The 21,087-nt window shown below is 49.1% G+C and overlaps 1 protein-coding gene and 1 long non-coding RNA gene across 6 annotated transcripts in view; one reads left to right on the forward strand and one right to left on the reverse strand.

The window, feature by feature from the left end:
• The window catches only part of CASQ2 (calsequestrin 2), a 28,741-nt gene extending 20,368 nt beyond the window's left edge, over positions 1–8,373 (reverse strand). Inside the window, exon 1 of the mRNA XM_083813434.1 lies at positions 7,464–8,373. Coding sequence (XP_083669560.1) covers positions 7,464–7,697 — 234 coding nt within the window. The 5' untranslated portion in view covers positions 7,698–8,373. The remainder of the gene's footprint in view (positions 1–7,463) is intronic.
• Positions 8,374–10,123: 1,750 nt separating this feature from the next.
• Positions 10,124–19,095, forward strand: LOC310887511. 5 transcript variants are annotated; one of them, XR_014575737.1, is made up of 5 exons: positions 16,872–16,902; positions 16,986–17,061; positions 17,148–17,419; positions 17,547–17,670; positions 18,037–19,095. It is a non-coding gene; the product is annotated as an uncharacterized lncRNA (long non-coding RNA). The 5 variants fall into 5 exon arrangements; XR_014575735.1 differs by lacking the exon at positions 17,148–17,419 and having other exon boundaries at positions 16,854–16,902; XR_014575733.1 differs by lacking the exons at positions 16,872–16,902; positions 16,986–17,061; positions 17,148–17,419 and adding an exon at positions 10,124–11,069.
• The last annotated feature ends 1,992 nt before the right edge of the window (positions 19,096–21,087 follow it).

The following is a 21,087-nucleotide window of genomic DNA, read 5'->3' on the forward strand; positions in this document are numbered from 1 at the left end:
TTGTGGTGGTCAAAGAGAAGGGGCAGAAGACTCCTGAGCAGTTGCTGCTGCAGGAGATGGCAGCAGGGCTAGGAGAGAGTGAGTGTGTCCCACCTTCCTGCCCTTTTCCACCACCAGGGCAGCCTGCAGAGGCTGTTTATTGCCAAACCGGCCCTCTCAGGGGGTTGCTGCTTCTCCAACTAAAAGGCAAGTCCCCAAATATGGATCACCCAAAGGTCACTCCTGCAGAGGCCCTGCACGGGAGGTAGCGCTTCGCAGGTAGCGCTCCAGGAACGCTGCCCCGGGCCTTTAATTGCCACACAGCCACTCAGCCTGGCCAGGCATATGATGTGCTCTTTGGCCGCCTCCCTAAAGGTTTCACATAGCGAGGGCTGTATTTTTATCCGCACCCGGGCATCCCTAATTTTAGCCAGCTGTAGGCCGCAGCGCAGCCCCCGAGATACCCGGGGACGATGCCGGCGGCACCGAGCGCCCACAGGGCAGGGGCCACCTGCCTCTGCTGCCAGCCAGCACTGCTGGCACCACTTCACAGGTGCTTTGCCGACTCAGCCGGGCAGCTTTGCACGCTGAGGACAGCCCCGGGTGTGCGGGCGTGCGGTCGTGCATGTGCTGACCCCAGCTTTGCTGTTGGTGGGCCTGGATCAGTGCCTGGGGGCCACCCCGCCAAGCCCCCCATGGCAAAACAGAGACAGGAGGGGTGACCTGGGGGCTGTCTGCCACAGAAGTGAGGCGGTTGCTGCCTTGTTATCAGAGAAGCTGCTTTGAAATTGAAGGGTGGATGCATCAAGCATAGGCAGGGCAGCAGCCAGCTCCTTCCAGCGGGTGCTGCAGGAGGGAAGCGTGCTCAATGCGCAGCCCCTTCCCCTCCTCAGGACTTTGCCCGGTGTCAGAGATCTGCTAGCTGGCTGCTGCCAGGGCAGGACCGAGTTCCCAGAAGGAGGAGGTATCATGTACTGCAGCTGGCCTGCGCCAGCAAGCGCACAGGAATGAGCCCCATCAGCAGAGCCTGTGCTGGCTGTCCCAGGGTGCTGGGGCAGGGGGGGACAGCCTCGGATCTGCGGTGCTGCTGCTCGCTCTATTTCCTCGGGCAAGATTTTCTATGTAGGTAAATCCCAGAGTGCAAAGAAAATAAAGAAAGGAGAACTTGGACCTTGCTAAGTCAATTCTTTTCCAGGCTACCGATTCCTTGCCTGGGTGCCTGTCATTTAAGGACAGAGTCCTCGAAAGGACATCTTTAGTCACCAGACCTTGGACCAGCTTACTCAATCTCTGTCATAAACTGGTCAATGTCCTCTTAAAACTCACAGGGCTGTTATCCCCTTGGCTCCTTCCCCTAGTGATTAGGAGCTTCCTAGTTTCCAGACTTGGTTTATTCATAGCCCATTTGTCCTCAGGCTTTGTGTTTAAATAGCTCTCCTTCCTCTTGGGAGGTTAAAGAAAATTATCCTATCTCCTTTCCGTTCTCCCCACCAGTGAACCTCAGGCATGAATGAAGGGCAGTTGCAGGCTTTGATTAGCTTGGTTTTAGATGAAGGGCACTGGTAGACCGAGCTGTGGAGTGAGGTCAGTGCGAGCTAGCGCAGCGTGGACCAGGGCACCCGCTCTGCCTCACAGGGCACCAGCTGCCCTGGCCACAGGTGGACTCCTGAGAAATGTCAAGGTCTGGGGCAGACAACATAAATGATGACAATAAACACCACACACCCACTATGTGGGTGAAAGTGAGCTCAGGCCAGTTCTTTTGTGGTCCCTACTTAAAATACACTAGGATAGGGAAAAGGCATCTTATACAGGAGTGGGATCCTGCCTCCCGGGAATTAGGAGTGCACTGGAAACCCCCACAGGCACTTTTTTGGGGGAACTTGACTGGTGTGGCAGGATGGCTGAGATCTAGGACGATGGGTTTTTCAAAGTTTTTCCTCATCTCTTGGGCACTTGCGTTTCTGAATGGAGGGGTGACATGGAAGGAGTCTCCAAATGGCTTAAGGACTTGCACGGCACCTGCAGAGGCTGCCTGCTCTCGAGCTGGACAGGGCTCTCGAGCTGAAATCCTCACGCTGAGGCTGAGAAAGCCTGCAAAGCCCAAGCAGACTTGGCTTTGTGTTGTGTCAGCAGGTAAGCCCAAGCTCACAGGGGTCCGCCATGCCTCCAGGTGGTATTTGTATAGCTCTGATCACGCGAGTGGCTATGAATAGTGACTTCCAAAGAGTGGCATGGTAGGGGAAGTGAGGTCTTGTGCTAGAAGCTGCTCATACAGCCAGTCCAAACTCATTGATGGGAACTGATGGAGGGGCTTCAAGGAAAGAAACTAGGCAATAACAGGTAAAGTAGTCTTCAAAATTGTTTCTACCACTGTTTTACAGAAAGACCAAGTCACCTCCTTGCCCCTGGCTGTCAATGTGCCTATCTACAAAATGGGGAGCTCTCTGTAACTTGCTTTTGTGACCGGCTCGTCAGCGAGTGAAATCATCCTAGTGCTGCTGCTAAAAATCAGTGCTCTTTCTCGGCTGATGAACCGAGACCTACTTATATAGTCTCAAAGGGCAAAGTAATCAATGCACACTTTTTCCTTTTCTCTCTCTTCCTGCCTTATTTTTTGCATTAGATTATCTGCAGTGGAAACCAGTGCTTTAGTAGCTATGGAAACCAAAGCACATCTTTTATTACAGGTATGTACAAGGTACTCGTGCTGTAGGCTGCTGCATGTACTTCTCCACCCAGGTGTGCCTCGTCCCTCTCACTGAGGACTTGCTCTGTAGGGACACAGGCACTCTGTGGCACTCAATGAACATGTCCCGTGTAAGGTGTCTAACCAGCCCAGAAAATTGTAGTGAGGCATTGATTGTCTCATGAACATAAGCATTTTCAGAGAAAGTGAATTTAAGTGAATTAGACCTCATACCCACTCCAACCCTGGTCTTTTATTGAACTCAAAATCTATCTTTCCCTCTCACAACACAAGTAGCTACTGACTCTTCTTGGCCACTGGGAGAGGGATGCAATGCAACCTCATGGACTCATATCACCGGGTTCACAGGAGGATTTTTTTTTTGTGTTCAGAATTGGCCAAATACATTATGGACTTTAATTTTGTTCTGCCATTTATCACCAGAGGTCAGGCAGATGCTAGAGCTGATCTGGATGGGGGAATACCACGTCCCCCTTGTCTCAGACTGATTTGTGCTAGGGCAGTTCTCCGTGGAATTTCAGCCCAGGGACACTGTTGCAAAGGAGGGGCCTAAAATATTTGGGCTTGACTGATTTCTTTTTTCTTAAAGGATGTGTATATGCACACACAAGACAAGGGAAAAATGAGCCAGGGGAGCAAGGACTGAGCAAGTTTCAGTGGAGGAGAGGGTAATGGGGATGGCATCCTGCATTGCAGGCAGCCTGCTATGCCCTAAGACTACCTCAGTTATTGGAGAGAGCTTCTCATGTGCCAAAGGAAAGCCCCAAACCGTGGTGCTCAGTATACTTGTTACACGACTCCTAGAGACTGAGGCTGGCCCACTGGAAAGTAAAGCTATGCCAATATTTAGGAAGGGCTCAGAGATGAGAGGGAGAGGGGAGAAGGTCTGAGAAGTAGTGGTATGGGACAGGAGGAATTATGGTAGGGGAGCTACAGAGAAGAATAGCAGAAGAGGTATTTCTAAGCTTCACTGCTTTGTTCTTGTCCTCTTTTGCCATCCATTAAAGCTGAGAGATTTTAGGACAATTAGTTTTGTTTGTTTGTTTCTTTCTTTCTTTCTTAATTGTCTGTTAAGTCTTCATTATGAAGCTTTGTGTCTGGCTGTGTCATCTGCTTCTTCACTGTGCTCACCCCACAGGCATGCGGGACTCTTAGAAACATTGCCTCGGAGTAGGAACAGCTACTGCTAGCTTCAGGACTGCCTGGTCTGACCTCTGGCATTGTCCTGAGTGGAGCAGGGAGTGAGGCAGGGGAAAGGAAAGCAAAGCAAAGGAGAACAAGAGCCCCTTAGCCTGAGCTGTGAAACAGCCATGCTCATGCATCTCTGCCCTAGTGTATCATCCATCTCTGCAATTACAATGCCTCCCCAACCTTTTTGTACCCTGGCTACTCAGTGGTAGGCAGCTGCATCTTCAGCCATTGCTTTGACTGTTTTCCTGATGGACTAACCCAACAGCCCCAGCTTTCCCACCTGGGCCTGAGGGGCTGGCATTGCCATCTGTAGAGCTGCTGCCATTTGCAAAGGATGGTCCAAAAAAGCTGCTGGTGATGCTCCCACAGGGGCTTGGTTATCCCCAGGCCCTGCCCTCACCAGGCAACACCCAGCAGGAGCTGCCAGGCCAGCTGATGGTCTTCATCTTCATGGCCTTTCCAAACTGGAAAGGGATCCTGGGCTTTGCAGGAATCCAGTGATGGATCCCAGTATGACTGCGTGCAGGGAGCTGAAGATGTTGTGTGCTGTCCTGCTCTAATATCAGTGTAACGATGGCATCGCTTTTCTGGGGATATCTGGTGTGCACCCAGACCTTTTGACAGTGTCACTCAGTCCTGCACACTGGGCTTTTGTCATGGCAAGGAAATGTTTCCTACTGTATCACTTTGTCCTCATTCTGCTGTTCATAGATAAGGTTTGATTGAGTCCTTAAGTATGTATTTAACTCATGTGCTGTCAGATTTTCAGCCAGTTTCCCTAAGGAAACGAGACCCTTGTGATTCTCTTCTCTCTGCCTTCCTGGTTTGCCTTCCTGAATGATTTTTCAAGCTCTTGGCTCCTTCCAGCCAAATTTTACAGAGGTGCAGATCTCTAACGTAATTAAATAATTGCAAGCTTCATGAAGAGCGGGGACTTGGAAAGGAAGAGACTAAAGTGCCCTGAAATAAGGAAAGGCTGCCATGTGAGCTCAAGCCCTGTTAGCTACCAGAGGACCCAATGGCTCCTCAGGCATGCAAGAAGCCCCCATCAGACCTTGTTGCTGACCATGAGCCACGTGTTTCAACCAAACCATGCTCACGGTCAAGGGACAGTTTGTTCCTGGATTGAAGGGGGGTGTTGTCTATGTCCATCCCTTCTTGGGTGCTTTGTAGCTGGGGCTTTCTTTCACGTGCTGAAGCCTAAACCAGTGGCTGGGTCTGGAGTGAAGGAACTGGCAGGCACTGCTGGGAATTCTTCTTGCTTTGACAATAGGCCATGCCGTCTACTATCTGGGAACATCTGAGAGTTTCTCCTAGCAAATGTGGAGGGACCTGGGCACTGGATCTCTCCTGTTCTTCTTTGGTATTAAAGATATTTTTTTTAAGCCTTTGGTCTTTGGAATTATAATTTTCTTATAAGGTGCATGTGGGAGAAACAGAGGGGTTGGACAATTTTGGAGTTTTCAAAACTTTATGTCCATGAAGTCCATTCTCTCCTATGTATACACATACCTGTGTTCATCAGGCAATAGGAGATAACAGTTCTTAGACGCCTAACTCAGATCTTTGTCTAGCTCCACACCTGGCTGTGTGTTGGATGAAGGTTCCCTATTATTCCTAATGGTGGAGATCAGTGACATTTTATGGAAGGAAAGCTAAGGACTTAGAGTTTTCCAGGCTGTGGAAGCAGCACATCTTGCTGTGAGTCAGACATTAAATCCTCAATACAGTAAGGTGAAAACACATGAGATGCTCCAGAAAGGCATCCTACCACAGGCAGGGGAGATTGAGAGCGATCCCCACTGCACAAAACTTATGGCTTGAGGTGAGGGAGGTTAGGCTTTGAATGCTCTCAGCAGAGGGAGCAGGTTAAAACCCAGCTTGCTGCCATGGTTGAGTTAATATAGAAATTGGGAGCACTAACACCTCGCTGGGCTGTGTCCTATGCTGGATTTTCTCTGCATAGTGGGCTATGAGATTGCTGCAGCTGTTCCCTGTCCAGGGGAAACTGAAACTTTGAGACATGCACTGAATCAGCACTGCAAGTGCTGGGGAAGTTTTGAGGTCGAAGCCACAAGTGCAGGGTGTTCTGTGGCACAGTTAGCTCGTAGCTGAGCATTAGTGGACAGCAGCACTACAATTATGCAAAGTCTGCTGCGGATCTAATCCTCGATCTCTTGCCCAAGGTCACATAAGAAGCCCATGGCAGAGAGGCAATTGGAAACCAAATCACCAGAGTCCTAAGTTAACGTATTCACTGCTGAATCAAACCCAGCAAAATAAGAGCTATTTTGTGTTGTGGCCATTGCACCTTTGATATGGTCAATTGTGAACTGGGGTATAGGTGTCACGGGGAGTACAACCAGCAGTGCACAGTCAATACCTGCTTCTGTCAGGTTTCTATAAATATGCACTTAGTAAATGCTTGCCATCTCTCTCGCACGAAATAGCTATCCTATTAAATAACAATGTGATTATACTACCAACCGTGAACTTTTCAGCTGGAGTTCCAGGGTTATTTTTTCTTTGCCAAGTGTTATTTGATCACTCACCTGGAGCAAGTAACTGTTTCCTGACAGGTGAGTAAAATCTGGTTAGTTTCTGAACCTTTCTTGTTGTGAAGCTTGCTCAGGAGGTCAGTAGACCTTGAACTTTGCCTCGGACTTTCTCAGGTCCTAGCTCTCATAGGGTATCTTTTCTAATTCACATTTACTATAATTACAGGGGAGCAATGCATTTTTTCTCTGGGTCTGACAATGCTTATGTGTTTCTTCTGCAGTTCTCACTTTCTTCTCAAATGCGCCTTTTAGCTGAGGGAATATTTCTAAGCTCCTGGTAGGAAATCAACACCTAACCATCTAGGTTTACTGCTGTGTAATTCCCTAGATTACAGCCACGCTACAAGAAAGAATGCTATGAATCTATTTTGTATTTTTAATGTGATTTATTTTACTGGGGATAATTAATCATTCTTTCACCAAAGAATTAACAACTTTTTTTTTTCTCCAGCACAGAAGTGAATGGCTGTATTAACAAGCAGCTACAGACTTATTCCAAGCAGGCAACCAAGTGTTGGATAAACAAAAAGCAATTTAATGCTGCACCAATGGGGAGCTTTTGAGGTGGGGAGCTGGGACGCCCGCTTGCAGCACAGTTTGGTAGGGCTTCTTGGCTGATTGCTCCTGGTGGGATAGGAAACAGGAATGCATCCAGAAAGCAAGGGGATTTCTAGCTTGCATAGAAGGAGAAGGGACCTAAACATTTCTTGCTGCGTACCCAGACCTGTGCTGAGATTTGGAAAAGCTCAGCTGGGCTGAGTTCATGCTGCTGAGGTTTGCAAGGTTACTCTATTTTCCTGGGTTTCTGACACACAATCCAGAAAGCCTATTTCCCAGCAAACAACTCAGAAGAGCATAACAGAGGCTTTTTCCTGTGCTTCACAGAGCTCAGGGGCTAACTCAAACCCAGAGCTTTGGGTGACCCCCCCCTCCCAGACCTTCCGACTGCCCTGTCCCATGGCTCCTCTCCACAGCTCCGAGCGCGCTGTGGCATTGACCTGTGGGGGACACGCAGCGGCGCTTACCTCCAGGACCATCTCCGTCATCTGGAACTGCTTCTGGGAGACCTTGTCGGAGCTCACGGGCTCGTGGAAGAGCAGGCAGAGCATGTCATACTTCTTCAGGGCCTGCTTGTAGTTCTTCTCGTTCAGGTCGATCACTCGGTCTTTCCCATCATAGGTGGGGAAATTCAGTCCCTCTTCTGCCTTGCAGCAGAAAAGCAGGCAAAAGCCTGCCAGAATCCAGCAAGTTGCCTTCATGGGGGAGCCCTGGGAGTGCAGCGGAGGGCAGGCAAAGGTCTCTCTCCTTCTCCCTTTGGAAAGAGAGGGAGGCCGAGGGCTCCAGGGGAAGTTTGAACCGAGTTTCTCTTTCTGCTGCCTTCCTAGTGTTCAGTCCAAACTCTGCAAGGCGGTTGGGAAGCAGCAAACTTTGCTGTCCTGGGCTCACAACAAAGACAGACAGGAGAAGCTGTCAGGCCAAGCCCTGGATACCTTACATAGCTGTGTCCGGCTCCCGTGTCATTAGGAACTCCATTTTTAGGAAGCAGTTGTTTCAGGCTAAAAATAAACCCTGCAATGAATAAAAAGGACAGATATGACACCATTGAGGGACTTGCTGGCACTCTGCATCATCTGAGAGCAAGGGAGTGAGTGAGAGGGAGTGCGGGAGGGAGTGGAGGATGCCGATGCTGGGAGGACACAGGCAGGTTTTGGGAAGGGACGGACTTCATTTATACAGAGAGCCGGGGCACGATCCATCCTACCAGGGCTTAGCAAAAATAGAAGACACCGACTGCGTTTTGCAACAAGGGTGTCTCTCTTTGTAACCACTTGGGCATCGCAGTGATTAGGATGTGGATAGCAGAGCTCGGATTAAACCATTTCAGAGGTTCATCGGCACCGCTAGAGGAAAAGTCACATTTCCCTGGCAGCAAAGGAGGTGAGCACTAAGTGGGACTCCTTCCTCCTGCTGCCTGGGGCATGGACCCAAGCTGCTTGCTGGAACTCAAGCTCTTTTCTGAAGTGCTTCCCTTGCTTGTGAGGTACTAAGAGATCTGCCGGCCCTGGGACCTGACTCTCATTGCTATAACCCCAAAGCAGAGGGAAGCTCGCCTTGCCACCTCCCTTGCCCACAGCAGCTGCCGAGTTCCAGATGTTGCTGGCGAGCGGATAAAGCCTGATCACTCTAAGGGGGATGAAGGGCAAGACCCAGGCTGGTGCCTTGGGGCAGGAGGAAAGGACTTCCTCAAGGTGATGGACAGATGTCACCATCACCTTCCAGCCTCTGGGGACCTGCCTGTTGGCCCTGAGGGTCTTTCCACGCAGCTCTGCTGCATTTCCTAGCAAGTGAGATGGGAAAACATGACTGCTTCCCTGTTCCTGATCTGGTGGCACAGTCTTTCACCTCTTCCCCTCCTCTGAGCGGGGTGTCACCACCGCCCCATGACTGGCAGCGACAGGGGCAGCGAGGCAGGCCAGCTGGCTGCCGGCCAGCCCCATCACTGGGGTGACGCTGATCTGCTGGGGAAGGTATTCGGAGGAGCTGGCAAAGAAGAGTTTGACAGCGGGCACGGGTCTCCCCCGTGCCGACGTGATGTGCAGACACATGGCCTCACCAGGCCTTCTCCTTGCGTGTGGCTCCATTACGGCCTTGCTCCATCCACGCCCATGAGGAGATGACATCCCTCCTTGGTGCAGGCAGCTCAAACCCTGACCAGCTGGTCCCATTTAACTGTATGGCTGGGGTATTTTGAAGTTTGTTTGGGGCAAAACATGAATGCTACCTAGCAGTTATACCTCTCTTCTAGGTGACACAGGAACATGAGTCCCCCACAGATGTCACTTTCAACTTCCACAACACATGGACTGAAACTCTGCAGGCAACAGTTTTGAAGTCTGTCGTATTTCCAAAACCTCTTAATTTCTGGTCTTGCCTTTTCAGGAGTTTAGCATTTGTTTGCAACTTGATGCCCTGATGATGAAACCTAAGCAATCCAGTTAGGATCCGGAGCAAGACAGCCTCTGAAATTCACTCCCCACTGAGCCATTCTTCAGGGACAGTCATTTTCAGAGGGAGATGTGACAAACCTGAATAAATCTGATTGCTTTTAGTGGAAGATGCAAGATTCATGTCACAGTGGGTGACAATGGATAGGCTTTTGCTGAACGTTTGGGCTGTGAAGCACGGAACCAGGCTTGTGGGATGATCAGGCCCACACCACATTGTTCGGCTGCCTTTGAAGGACTCCATGCATTTGGGGTGCAGGAATAGGCTGCCGTTGCCATCAGAGTGTGTTTTAAAGCAGGCACACATCAGATAGTGCTGTAAAAACGAAATGTTCACAGCTACTTCAAAATCAATTTCCCAGGCTCTTGCCCTCCTTTTATTTTTGTAGATCTACAGCAATTGCTCCACTTTCATATAACTCCGGCTATTTTTGACACACTTTCTCTCTAGGCTGAATAACTTTTTCATTTGCCTAAAAATAGATGCAATCCAATTTTCATTTTCTCCTCTTTTTTGCTGTAAAAAAGGATCAAATGGCTTTTTTATTGACAAAAAGTGTTGCCTTGCTAGCCCCAGACCCATCTATTCTGTCTGTCTGTGGCATAAGTAGCAAAGGTCTGTGACTGTTGGTCTTCACCTCTGCCTTGAAGGCACTTCCTCCAGCTTCCTCCTGGTCAATGGAGAGTCCATCTCTTGGTCTCTCTGCTCAGATACTCAGTGGGACTGTTAGTGTTAAATCCAATGGGTATTTACTGTGTTGATTTTTTTTTTATTAGTTGTAGCTGCATCCACTTGAAGTTCAGGACATTGTTTGCTAAGTCAGAAGTGATTTAAATGTCTGTACACTGTACCCAGGAAGCAGAATTTGCGTGTTTGACTTGGAAAGGGATGAACCTGTGAAGACAGTTAGGATAAATTCCTAAAAATCTGAACAACTGTCTCAATCACCTGAATTTCTTAATTCCGATAAGTGGAACTCTAGTCAAAGCAGATGTTCTCATGGTAGCCCTGCCAATACAGATCTGCAGTTCCAGATTCACTTGTTTTAGGATGTTCAAAACAGAAGTTAAGTACCTGGGCATTCTGGGGCAGAAAAGAAAAAGCACAGGGTGTAGACCTTATAGATTTGGACAACCTGGGTTTTATTAGATGGCCTGTTTCTACTGGACGTAATGTTCCTCTGTGTGCCAGATCCTCCCCTGTAGGATAGCAGCAGTAGCAGCTGGGGAGCTGCTAGGAGGGGAGGATGAGGGGCACAACCAGCCCCTCTGTGAAATCTTGGATTTTGCACTCACAGGATCACTGCAAATACTTTGTGCTGTCTTTCTGCATAACGTAAGGTCTTTCTGATCCCATTTAACTGCCCATGGGTGCAACATATTTGTTTCTGTGCCCAGTACCATGCAAGGGAATGACATAGTCAGCACAGTGTCCTGGGACGCCTGCCTCCAGCTCAGATAGCTCATTCCCTGGCACAGCTGGCCTTCATTAGTCTCTGATAAAAGTTGACTGCAAGGCTCAACCTCCTGACTCTGACTCCTCAGCCAAACACTTCAGCTGTTCTGCTACCATGTCTCCTGGTTTTGTGTCCTGCCCTGAGAAATTGTGACAGTGCTCTTCCCCAGGTAACTATCCCACAGCTGTCCACCTGAAAGCTCTCTGAGAAATGAGATGTTAGGGCTCTGTACTTGTACATCTGGGATGGTACCCACACTATTCAAACAGTTTGCAGAATTGGCCCCAAAACTTCAGGCAAAGAAAGGGAGAATTAAGGGAAAATATTGCTGTGGTTTTATCCACTATTCTAAGCTCTTTGTAGTGTATTCAGTCAACAAAATCCTAGCTCCAGGGAGTTAGGTTGAAAAACCACCCCTGACATTCAATAAAGTAGGATTTTTCTTTGTTCCTCTGAATTCTGTCAGGATAAGTAGCCAGCAGCAGCAGCAGAATGGACGTGCTCAGAGCAGGACAGTCTCAGCCCTTCTATCCAGGCTTGTGGAAATGCAGGGTGCCTGCTGGGGGAAAGTCAGAAAGAAATAGAAATCTTGATTATTTTTTTTCCAACTTGTACTAGAAATTAGGGACCTATGCTTGCTGCTCCTCCCTCCTGTCCCCTCCAGCCCCATGCACGCTGCTGCTCTCACCTTCATCGCCCTCTGCAGCTCCCTAGACACTGCTGATCCAAATGCTTCGGTGAGCCTTTTTCCAAGGCTTCAGGATTTAAGGTTCTGCTTTAGCTAATCTCTTTGCAAGCCTCTAAGACCTCATGTTTTTCAAGATAAGAGTATTCAGAAAATATGACTTTTGCCACCAGCTAGTCAAGCAAGGTCACAGCTTGTAATAATTTGCCGAGTGTATCTTTCGTTAAGATGGGAGCCTCCGAGATGCACTGACCCTTTCTAAGGAGACTGAGAGGATCACCAGCATCTCAAGGAGAGCTCTGCAGAGTGAGAAACCTAGTTCTCTCCCTTCCCTTCAGCCCTGTTGGAAGGCCTGAAAGGTGACAAGACTTTCACAGTGCTTTTCTGCCTGTACGCTGATGCAGTGATGTCTGTGGCGGCAAGTACAAGACAGAAGCTGGATCCCTCTTGTTCCTCTATTAAACTGCCAGAGATCTTTGCATACAGCACCTAGTGACACTCCCTGTGTTTTAGCTGAGGTGTCCTGAGACCTGCTGAGTGATGAGAAGATGCTATAAACCCTCCTGTCCTCTGACATTTTCTGATGAGGAAAAAAAAATACAGCACAGACAAAAAGCACTCACAAAACTACGCAGAAATTGTAAAGGGAAGGTCAATGAGCTGACTCACCCTGAGCTACTTAGGGTCTCTATTTACTGACATTTCAAAAGAAGTCTTTTCTCTGTTGTACGACATGTCCCCACAGCAAAGTTGCTCTGTGTCTCCTTATGGGGGTGGTTGCACTTCTTGGTCATTGGGAGCACAGCTGGCATCTGTCTCTTGCAGAGGTCAGAAACTAGTTTTGAATGTGTCCTGATCCAAAGTGAGACTGTCCCAGAAGGACTGGGAAAGTCGCTTCCTAGTGAGTTGACAAACTGTGCACAGCAAGAAGGGATTTAATTCAGGTATCACCTGGGGCCAAATGGGAATGGGTCCATTGGCATGGATGGAAATAGGTAGGAAGGAGTGCAACTGAAAATGAATGGCATAAGGAAAAATACTGGAAGAAGAAATGACTTACTCTTCATAAGTAATACATAAAAAATACATTTCATAATCTCTTTGCCTGCAGGCCTCAGTCATGGTGGTAAGCATACAGGGCAACATGTTGGTGTCCCGCTGCTGCCTACCTTTTTGCCTGCAAAAATGCCTCTCTCCTAGGATAGAGTAGCTGAAAGAAGCCAGACCCAGGCTTATTCACTGTGTCAGTGATGGGGTAGGGTGATATCACTGCCTGCGGTCTGCAGGAGGTTGTCTCAGTGGGACTGGGCACAGGGGAGCTCTGTGTGGGGTTGTGCAGGCCCAGTGGGCTGTGCCTGCCCAGGCCCACACACCACAGCCTTGTCTGGGCAAAAAATGCCTTTGGAAGAGATTTTCTAGCATCTGTCTGGCTTGATTTCACCTGAAAATAGGAGATTTGACGTTGCAACAGCCTGGTTAGTAAAACCCTCCCCTTGCTGGTAGTCACAACAAGCTGGGATCTGACAGGCATCCCCTGCAGCCCTGCTGGTCTCGCTGCACAAAGCCGCACGATAACTTCAGGCTGACTGATGAGAGGCCAGTATTTTGCCCAGGTACTTCTAACATACCCTGCTTCAGAAAAACCAAATGCCACAGGATGAAAATCTCTCACCTAGGACAAATGTCATGGCATGTCACTGCCATTTTATGTCACCTTCCTGTGCTATAATGTCACAGGTGATGAGTTAAAGCAGTTGCCCCTGGGACAGGCAGGTGCTTCAGGAGGTGGCTGTGGGTTGGAGGTGGATGTCCAAGTTTTCCACTGCCACAGCTTCCTATGGAGCTTTGGAGAAATCCCCCCATGCCTCTTTTCTCCCCTCTCTTTTCTCATGCTGCCCTGCCCAGCAGGGCCTGAGGAAAGTAAGCAAGATGTTGCGAGGTGCTTAGACACCAGACTGACTGAGGCTAGCAGGCAGGGGGCCTGGGCGAGCTCCAGGCGCCTGAGGATTTTTGTTGTGCTGGAGAAAGGGTTGCAGCTGCTGCTGGCCATGTTTTCAGCAGAGCTGGTTCAGGAGCATGGCCAGGCATGTTCCCATGAGAGTCACTGAGCTCCAGTGCTCCAGGAGCAAGCCTTGTATGAAAGCGTGGCCCTAAGATGGTCTTCCAGGGCTGGGGTGTGAGTGGTGCTGGCTGAGCTCTGGCCTGGGGACCCCAGAAATGACTACTAAGAAAGCAATTACTACTAATACAGTAATTATTTAATGACTACTGATAAAATACAAGAACCCTTCTGGAAGTCCCTAGGGCAAACACAGCCCCATCTAGCCACCTCCATCAGTTCCCTGCCTTTTTCCTGGAGGTGGTGGGATCAGTAGGATCCCTCCTTGCTTTGGCCATGCCCGATGCATCTGTCTGCATGTCCGTGTCCATCTGCACACACCAGTGCATGCATTAACCACCAGAGGTGGTTCCACCTCTGATGGTGGTTCCACCCACCATCTGGGCTAGGGTCTAAACCGAGGATCCCACACCACGCAGGGCTGGGGTGGCCAGATCTGGGGAGCCGCTCGAGTTTCTCCCAGCCATGCAAGCACACTGGCATGTTTAATAATGTCCCCGATGATGGGAGGTGACGAGGATGTTTAATTTAGCGGCCGCAGACAGAGCTGTGCCCAGCAGATTCACACCTGTTGTGCCCGAGTGGCAGCTCAGCTCCCCCTCTCTCCTGTCCTCCCACGCTGCCCAGGAGCATGACGTCCTCTGGGGAAGTGCTGGCGTGGCCTCACTGTGCCACCAGGAACATCATTCCTTTCGGGTGATGAGCTGGACAAGCTTAGCACGCTCCTGAGTTTCCTGAGGGGACAGAAAAAGGTTTGCTGCTCTTGGATTTCTGCTCCGCTGTGACTTCTCTCTTATCTAGATGCACTTTGTGCAGTTGGGGGCAGCCTGAATCAAACCCACCATGGACATCATTCCCGTGCATTCAGAAATAAAGACTCAGGTATCCCTCAGATCACTGAGTCAGCTTAGAGACCAGGAGATCTGAGAAGTGTCTTGTTTGTGATATTTTTCTCTGGCATAGCAGCTTCTGGGTGCCTGTGTTCAAGCTTTTATTTATGGCCACAAAAGAGGTGAAAGCTTCCACGGTAAAGCTTCTCTGTTTAAAAATGGAAGCTGTAAGTGCTTCAGTAATAGCATGAATCCTGCAGTCAAGAGCCAAGGAAAGACCTGAAAATCACAAACTATGTGATGACCTGGTAAAAGTTAGCCAAAAGCTGGAGACCTTGCCTCACTCCTTAGGGACTACTTGCTGAAAAGTGATGTTACCTCTACCTTACTGAAAATTATCTGGAAGAAACATTTCTGAGGCCCCCAGCCAGCCACCAGAAGGGAGGGAGATCAAGGTGCCCATGGCTCCAGGACTCCACTCACCTCTCCTTTCACCTGCTGCTGTAACAGCAGGGAGAAACTGAAGGAGAGCTCAATGTCAGTTCAAGGCCCCAGGATAGGGTTGGCTTTCTGGGCTGCAAGTGCACACTGCTGGTTTATGTTGAGCCTCTGATCGACGAGTCACCTTGGAGGATATGACAGGTCTTAGGTAAGAAGTGAGGTTATACGCTGACAGTGGTTCTTCAGCCTCTCTGGTCTCATAACACATGCACCATGTCAAGAAGAACTGCAGACTCCGCTCTGCTACTTCTCCCTGGGTCCACCCGTCGTGGCTGCGTGCAGATTCTGCATGCTGAAGGCTGCAACTAAGCTCCTACAAAGCTGCCCAGATTAGCAGGTGTGGGTATGCAGGGCCATGACGAAGTAACTTGATCTGGAGCTGCTGATAGTTAGTGCAGCTCTGCAAATGTCAGATGTGAAAAGAGGATCTGTGGTGATCTAGCACAGCAGTTTGCTTGCAGTTCTTACCAGACAGGAGGAGGAAACAAAGGTAGCTTAAAATCAATAAATATTACAATCGATAAATATAACCAGTCCCCTTTCTTCCTTGGTAAAGATCCTTTTCTTTCTCTCTCTCTCTCTCTTTTTTTTTTTTTTTTTTGTTCCCTGCATTTCAAACTAGTACAGGGGGAAATATTCCAAGGAGGATTTAGAACCTTTTCTATTACTCGTGCTATCAGGGATCTTTCAACAAAGATACAAATGCCCGCCTTGCCAGGAAAACAGTGATGTTTTCTGGACTACTTATATTACTATTTTGTCCATGGAGAAACCCGTAGACTCACTATGCCCTTTTAAAGACCAGTCTCAGGTTGCAGTCATTTCTGGACCACTATTTCATTTGCAGGGAGCAGATTTTGGGGCATTAACCAGGCAATTAGATATTTAAGGCTGGCCTCATGAAGATACAAAACTTTTTAATTTTTTTTGTTGCTCATATATCAGAAATCATTCTGACTAATATTTGTCCAGATTAGACCCATAAAGCAGTGATTTAGGCAGCTAAATTAATCAAGATGGGGCTCAATTCAATGGTGTCTGTTAGGTGTCAAATCTTCTGAAGGCCCCCAATACTTGTGACTTAAGTCCTCTTGACTTCGGTGTGTTGTGAACATGCACAGAAGCGTGTGGCTGAGTGGCATCATTTACCCCTACAGCGTACCAACAGCAACAAAACCCAGGTAACTGCACAAGCCAAAAAGGGGGACGCTAACTAAGAATCACCTCAGGCAGACCCTCAATTACATTAATTGAAGTGCTAATTGAAATATTACAAGCCAAAACCCTTCAGAGGTGGAAAGCACAGGTTCTGTGATGAAAGGATTCTACATTTTCATTTTGATTTGACAGAATTTTCAGATAAAACAGTCAGAATATTTCTTCCGATATTAATTGAAACATTTTAATTTTTATCCAAAATGTCTATCCTGTACTTAAATAGTGTCTCAGATAAACATAGGGAGACCTCTGCCTGCACACCAGGGACAGGAGCGTGTGAGTTTGCCCACGGTCCTCAGGCCCAGAGAGACTTCACTTGATTGAACTCCAGTGAACTATGACCAGCTGCTATCTATAGCTACCCACTGACAGTAGGTTGGCTTTTCTTTTTGCCTGTAAATTACTGGACACAGGTGGGGAATTTATTAGCATAAGTGAAAGTTAGGAAGCAGTGCTCCATCCTTCTCCCCGCTGGTGCTGCCCTGCTGCAAGGTGTTGACCTTCTCTGAAGTAGGAGCCTGTGCAGCTCTCAACCCAGGTGAAACCACTTAGACCTGTGCTTAATTTTGCATCCCGCCAGGTCTGCCCTTGTGCTAAAAGTTAAACATATGGGTCATTGTTTTGCTGGATCAGAGCCCAGCTCCTGAAGGTCCTTGAAGATTTGCCTAGACAGAGCTTGTCAAATGATACGGTGCAGTTAATACAACAGGATTGTGTTCTCTTTTCTGTTAGTGACTACTTGTGGTGAGTAGGCTGTGCTGGTCAGAAGCATGCGTCCAGTCATCAACAGCGTCTCACAAACTATCAGGTGCACACACATCAGTGGTTTCTAATTAACAAAGTCTCTTTTGGGGTGCCTTTTTTGTAGCTGACCAAGGTTATACCTTCTCACAGACCCAGTGGCCACTCACAGCGACCTAAATTAGGACCAAAACTCTAAAGCTCGAGGGTGACTCTGCTTCAGCCTGGAGTCAGAAGACTGTGAGCAGCTGCTGGAGGGTGACAGGGTCACCAAACTGAGCTGGTGGCACTCATGCCACCTAGGAGGTCGGATATAGCACCCCACACCACCTGCGTGGTGGTCAGCCTGCCAGTGTTGCCTCGGTTATCCTTAGCTGCATGCGTGAGATCAGAAAGGATGAGCCCAAACCGAGTCGTTGAGGCTGGTGGGTGAGATCGAAGCGAAGCTTCCTGTATAGCTGGAGCTGTACATTGGGAGGGATGGCTGTTACTGCTGTGGGGACCCCCCTGATGATAACCTAAGGTCACTCATGGGGTCTGTTCCTTGAATAGGAAGACAGCAAACAAGCACCTTGTGCTTGCACTGATGGGCCCGTGTCGGAGAGCAGACATCCACGGTGTTAGGCGCTGCACAAATACAGGACAGAGGGAGCTGCTGCCTTACTCAGTTGTCACAGTAAGTGGTGAGGGACACTCTGGGGAGCATGAGGAAGTGATGTCCTGGTCAGTGTGTGCATACACTGTGATTTCTTGTGGGCTAACAAATTGAGATTTGTATTTTGGTTGGGCTGTATCCCCTGAGATAAAGGCTGAGCTCACAGAGCAGCCTGTGGACAGTCACACCGCATCTGCCACCTTTCCTCACGAAGCCCACAGACATTTTTTCACGTTTTTTTCCAAGATCCTCAGCATTTCACCCATTTCAGATGCCATCACACAGCCTGTTCAGAACTTACCCGGGCAGAGGGAGCTGACACAGAAACGCCACCACAAATACACATTTTATTTTATTTTATTTTTTCTCTATTTTTTTTTTTCTTAGGAAATCTCCGTTGAACAAAGGGACGGGACCAAACCCCCTCCCGGAGCTGGCCGCGGGATCCCCCTGCCGGGCTCGGAGGGCACCGCGGCTCCCCCCAGCACCGCCAGGTGGTGCCGCTGCTCCGCGCTGCTCCGCGAACCTCCGGATTTATTATTAAATTATTTTTTACTATTAAATTATTTTATTTTTATTTTTTATTTTTTTTTTAATTTAAATCTTGGGGCTTACATGCAACTTACGTAACTCCGAGGGATCTCTGACTCCAAGAACCCTGGTTTTTGAACAGGTAGGTTAGGTGGGTTTACAGGTATGATAAACCCCTTCTCCCAAGGCTGAACATGAACCCTTACCTCTGCCCGCCACAGGCTATTGTGCGCTCTCCCAGCACTGATGGAAACAAATATGAGTGAACAAGCAGCGGGGCCCATAGGCAGCTCTCCTCCAGCGCTGGCAGGCAGGGATGGTGTTATTGCCCCCCAGGGTGCCGCTGTGGGGCTGAGCAGGGTGCTCTGGGTTTGCAGGGCCCTTGGGGGACCAGGCCCTGGCTATTTGGATGACAGCTGGGTGAGGGGCAGGAAAAGATGCTTCTCTGTGTGGATGGGCTTCTGGTGGCAGCTGCAGTCCCACAGCCATCCTCGCCTCCCTATCAATATCCTTTCCCCTAGGCTGGAAAGACTAAGGGATAATTTAGTCTTTATGCGAGTTTTGACTTTGCCTGATTACCAGCTGAGCCTGATTGCACGGCCTTGCGATCCCTCTGGGAAACAGCCCAGACAGCACGGAGGGGCTGTGGCTCCTCCCGATGGTGCTGCCGCCACCGAGCCCTCCTGTTTCACTGTGGGCTGCAAGATGGGCTGCTCCATCTCCCCACCAGCCCCCCCATGCACCCACCAACTGACACCAAAGGACCAAGGTTTTCTTCAGGACCCTAAATCACATCGCACACAAGGCTTGAATGCAAATGCACGGAGCCAGCTGCCGGGAAACTGAGCTCTTGTGGCTGCTGGTGAAATAGAGTTGGCCCCGGAGCAAGGAGCCACATGGAGCCCACCTGCACCTGGCCCTCTCTACCTGCCCAGGTTTCCCCTGTGTTTCATGGCTTGGCACCTAAGCCCCAATGTGCCACCAGTCTATGCCATTGCTATGCTGTCTGCCCTGGTTTTCCATGAAACTGCAGGCAAGAGCATGTGGTCGGGTAGAAAATGGTTCAAGCAGCAGAGCTGAAGATCAATTCAAGGTGAAAATAGCATCAGCTACCTCAGTGACAGCAGAGCGAGTGGCAGGTTGGGCAGAATTGATGCCCTGGGACCTGTAGGCAGCTAGCAGCTCAAGTCCAGCAGCCAGCCCGTCCTCTGCCATCAGCAGGGCATTGCCACTTAGGAGCACCTGGATCGGACGGGTGCAAGATTCAAGTCTCCGTCCATATCACCAGCTCTCCAGAGTTCAGATGGAGGGAACTTTTGGCTTTTGGGCTTGCGTAATTTTCAAAGGTAACTAAAATATGCTGTGTTACTTGCGTTCTCCATCTCGTTTGTATTAGCTGCGATGCAAGTTTAAACATCACAGATGGATTAGAAAGGTTGTGGTCCCACATTTCATTTGGAGGGGACTTATGCAGGGAGATGAAGGGAAATAATGCAGAACTAGAGCCAGGAGTGCTCTAAAGGCATCCCTGCCCAGCTGAGATGTTTCTGTAATAGCCTCTGTTGCACAAAGAAGTTATCACAACTTCTGAAGCTAATGAAAACACTTGACCCTTGACTTGAACTGAGACCCCTGGCTATTGATCCCAGAAAAACTTGTGAGAGTGCTAGGAGAGAGGGCAGTCGTGCTCTGCCTGCAGCAGCTCTGCCTCCTGAGTGGCTCCACCTGTTTTTAGGGGCTGTCAGATTGAGCTCTGCCTCCAGCCTCTCCATGTCATCTCCCCAGCCTGTGGGTGAGTAGAGATGTATTGGACTTCAGATCCATCGTCTTTGGAGCTCACTTTGCAATAAGTGGAGTCTCCCTCCTTGGAGATCTTCAGAAGCCACCTGGACATGTCCCTGGGCAACCTGCTCTGGGTGTCCCTGCTCGAGCAGGGAGGTTTGGGCCAGATGGCCTCCAGAAGTGCCCTCCCACCTCAATGACGCTGTGATTCTGTGATATGGGGATGGCACTATTTGCAGTGAGGGCATTCTGCTTGGACTCCACTGTAAACTTTTCAGCCTGGTGTAAACATGTGCATTTACACTGATGGGAGCACTCCCTGGCCCCGTGGAACTGGTGGTCCCCCAAATATTTGTCCATTTTCTGTTCCAAGCATCTAAAATGGCACGAGCAGTGGTGTTTGGCAGGGTACATCCAGCTGCTGGCACCCAAGCAAGTGTCAAGCAGTGGAGCTCAAGCAGAGGTGGTCTGGTGGCAGCAGGACACAGCCTGGCACAGACCCAACCCTCCTGTGGCACCTCAAGCTCAGGTAGCACGGCGCTATCCTGTACTGAGGCACAGATGGTCTGGAAGAGACTCTTGTACGTGACGGAGCAAAGCATTATATGCAATTTTGTGACAACTTTATTAGACCAAAGTGCTGTTTATTCAGCATGCTGTTTCCAAGCGTGGCTAGCAGCAGCTGCCTGAGGAAAAAGTATGGGCACCAGGAGTAGGATCACTTTGCACTTGTCAAGCACATCTTATAGCTTTGGCATGTCTCAGAAATACCCATGACGAGGATTTTGATCAGCCCTCCTAGGACATAGCATACCCAAAGCAGGATGGCTCACAGGCCATGCTGTTCGCTGTCCTTGCAGCTGCATGTGAGCTGCTTTTGACTGTACGCCCGCATATCCCCACACACAGGTAATTTAAAACAGGAACATCTCCGAGTTATTGAAATGCTCCATTTCAATACTTCATTGTCAAGCAGCTTAGGCTTTTGTTTTTAAGGTGAAACAAAACATTTTAATTGAGCTGAAACTCAATTTCTTTTGCAAAGTGTTTTCATTATATGTGAAAATTCAAATTCCAGGCTGCTTTGGAGAGAAGGGAAAGGTAGAATAGTCTCTGCCAAAAATA

The sequence above is a fragment of the Anser anser genome, assembly GCF_964211835.1.
Source record: "Anser anser genome assembly, chromosome: 1".
Taxonomy (NCBI): domain Eukaryota; kingdom Metazoa; phylum Chordata; class Aves; order Anseriformes; family Anatidae; genus Anser; species Anser anser.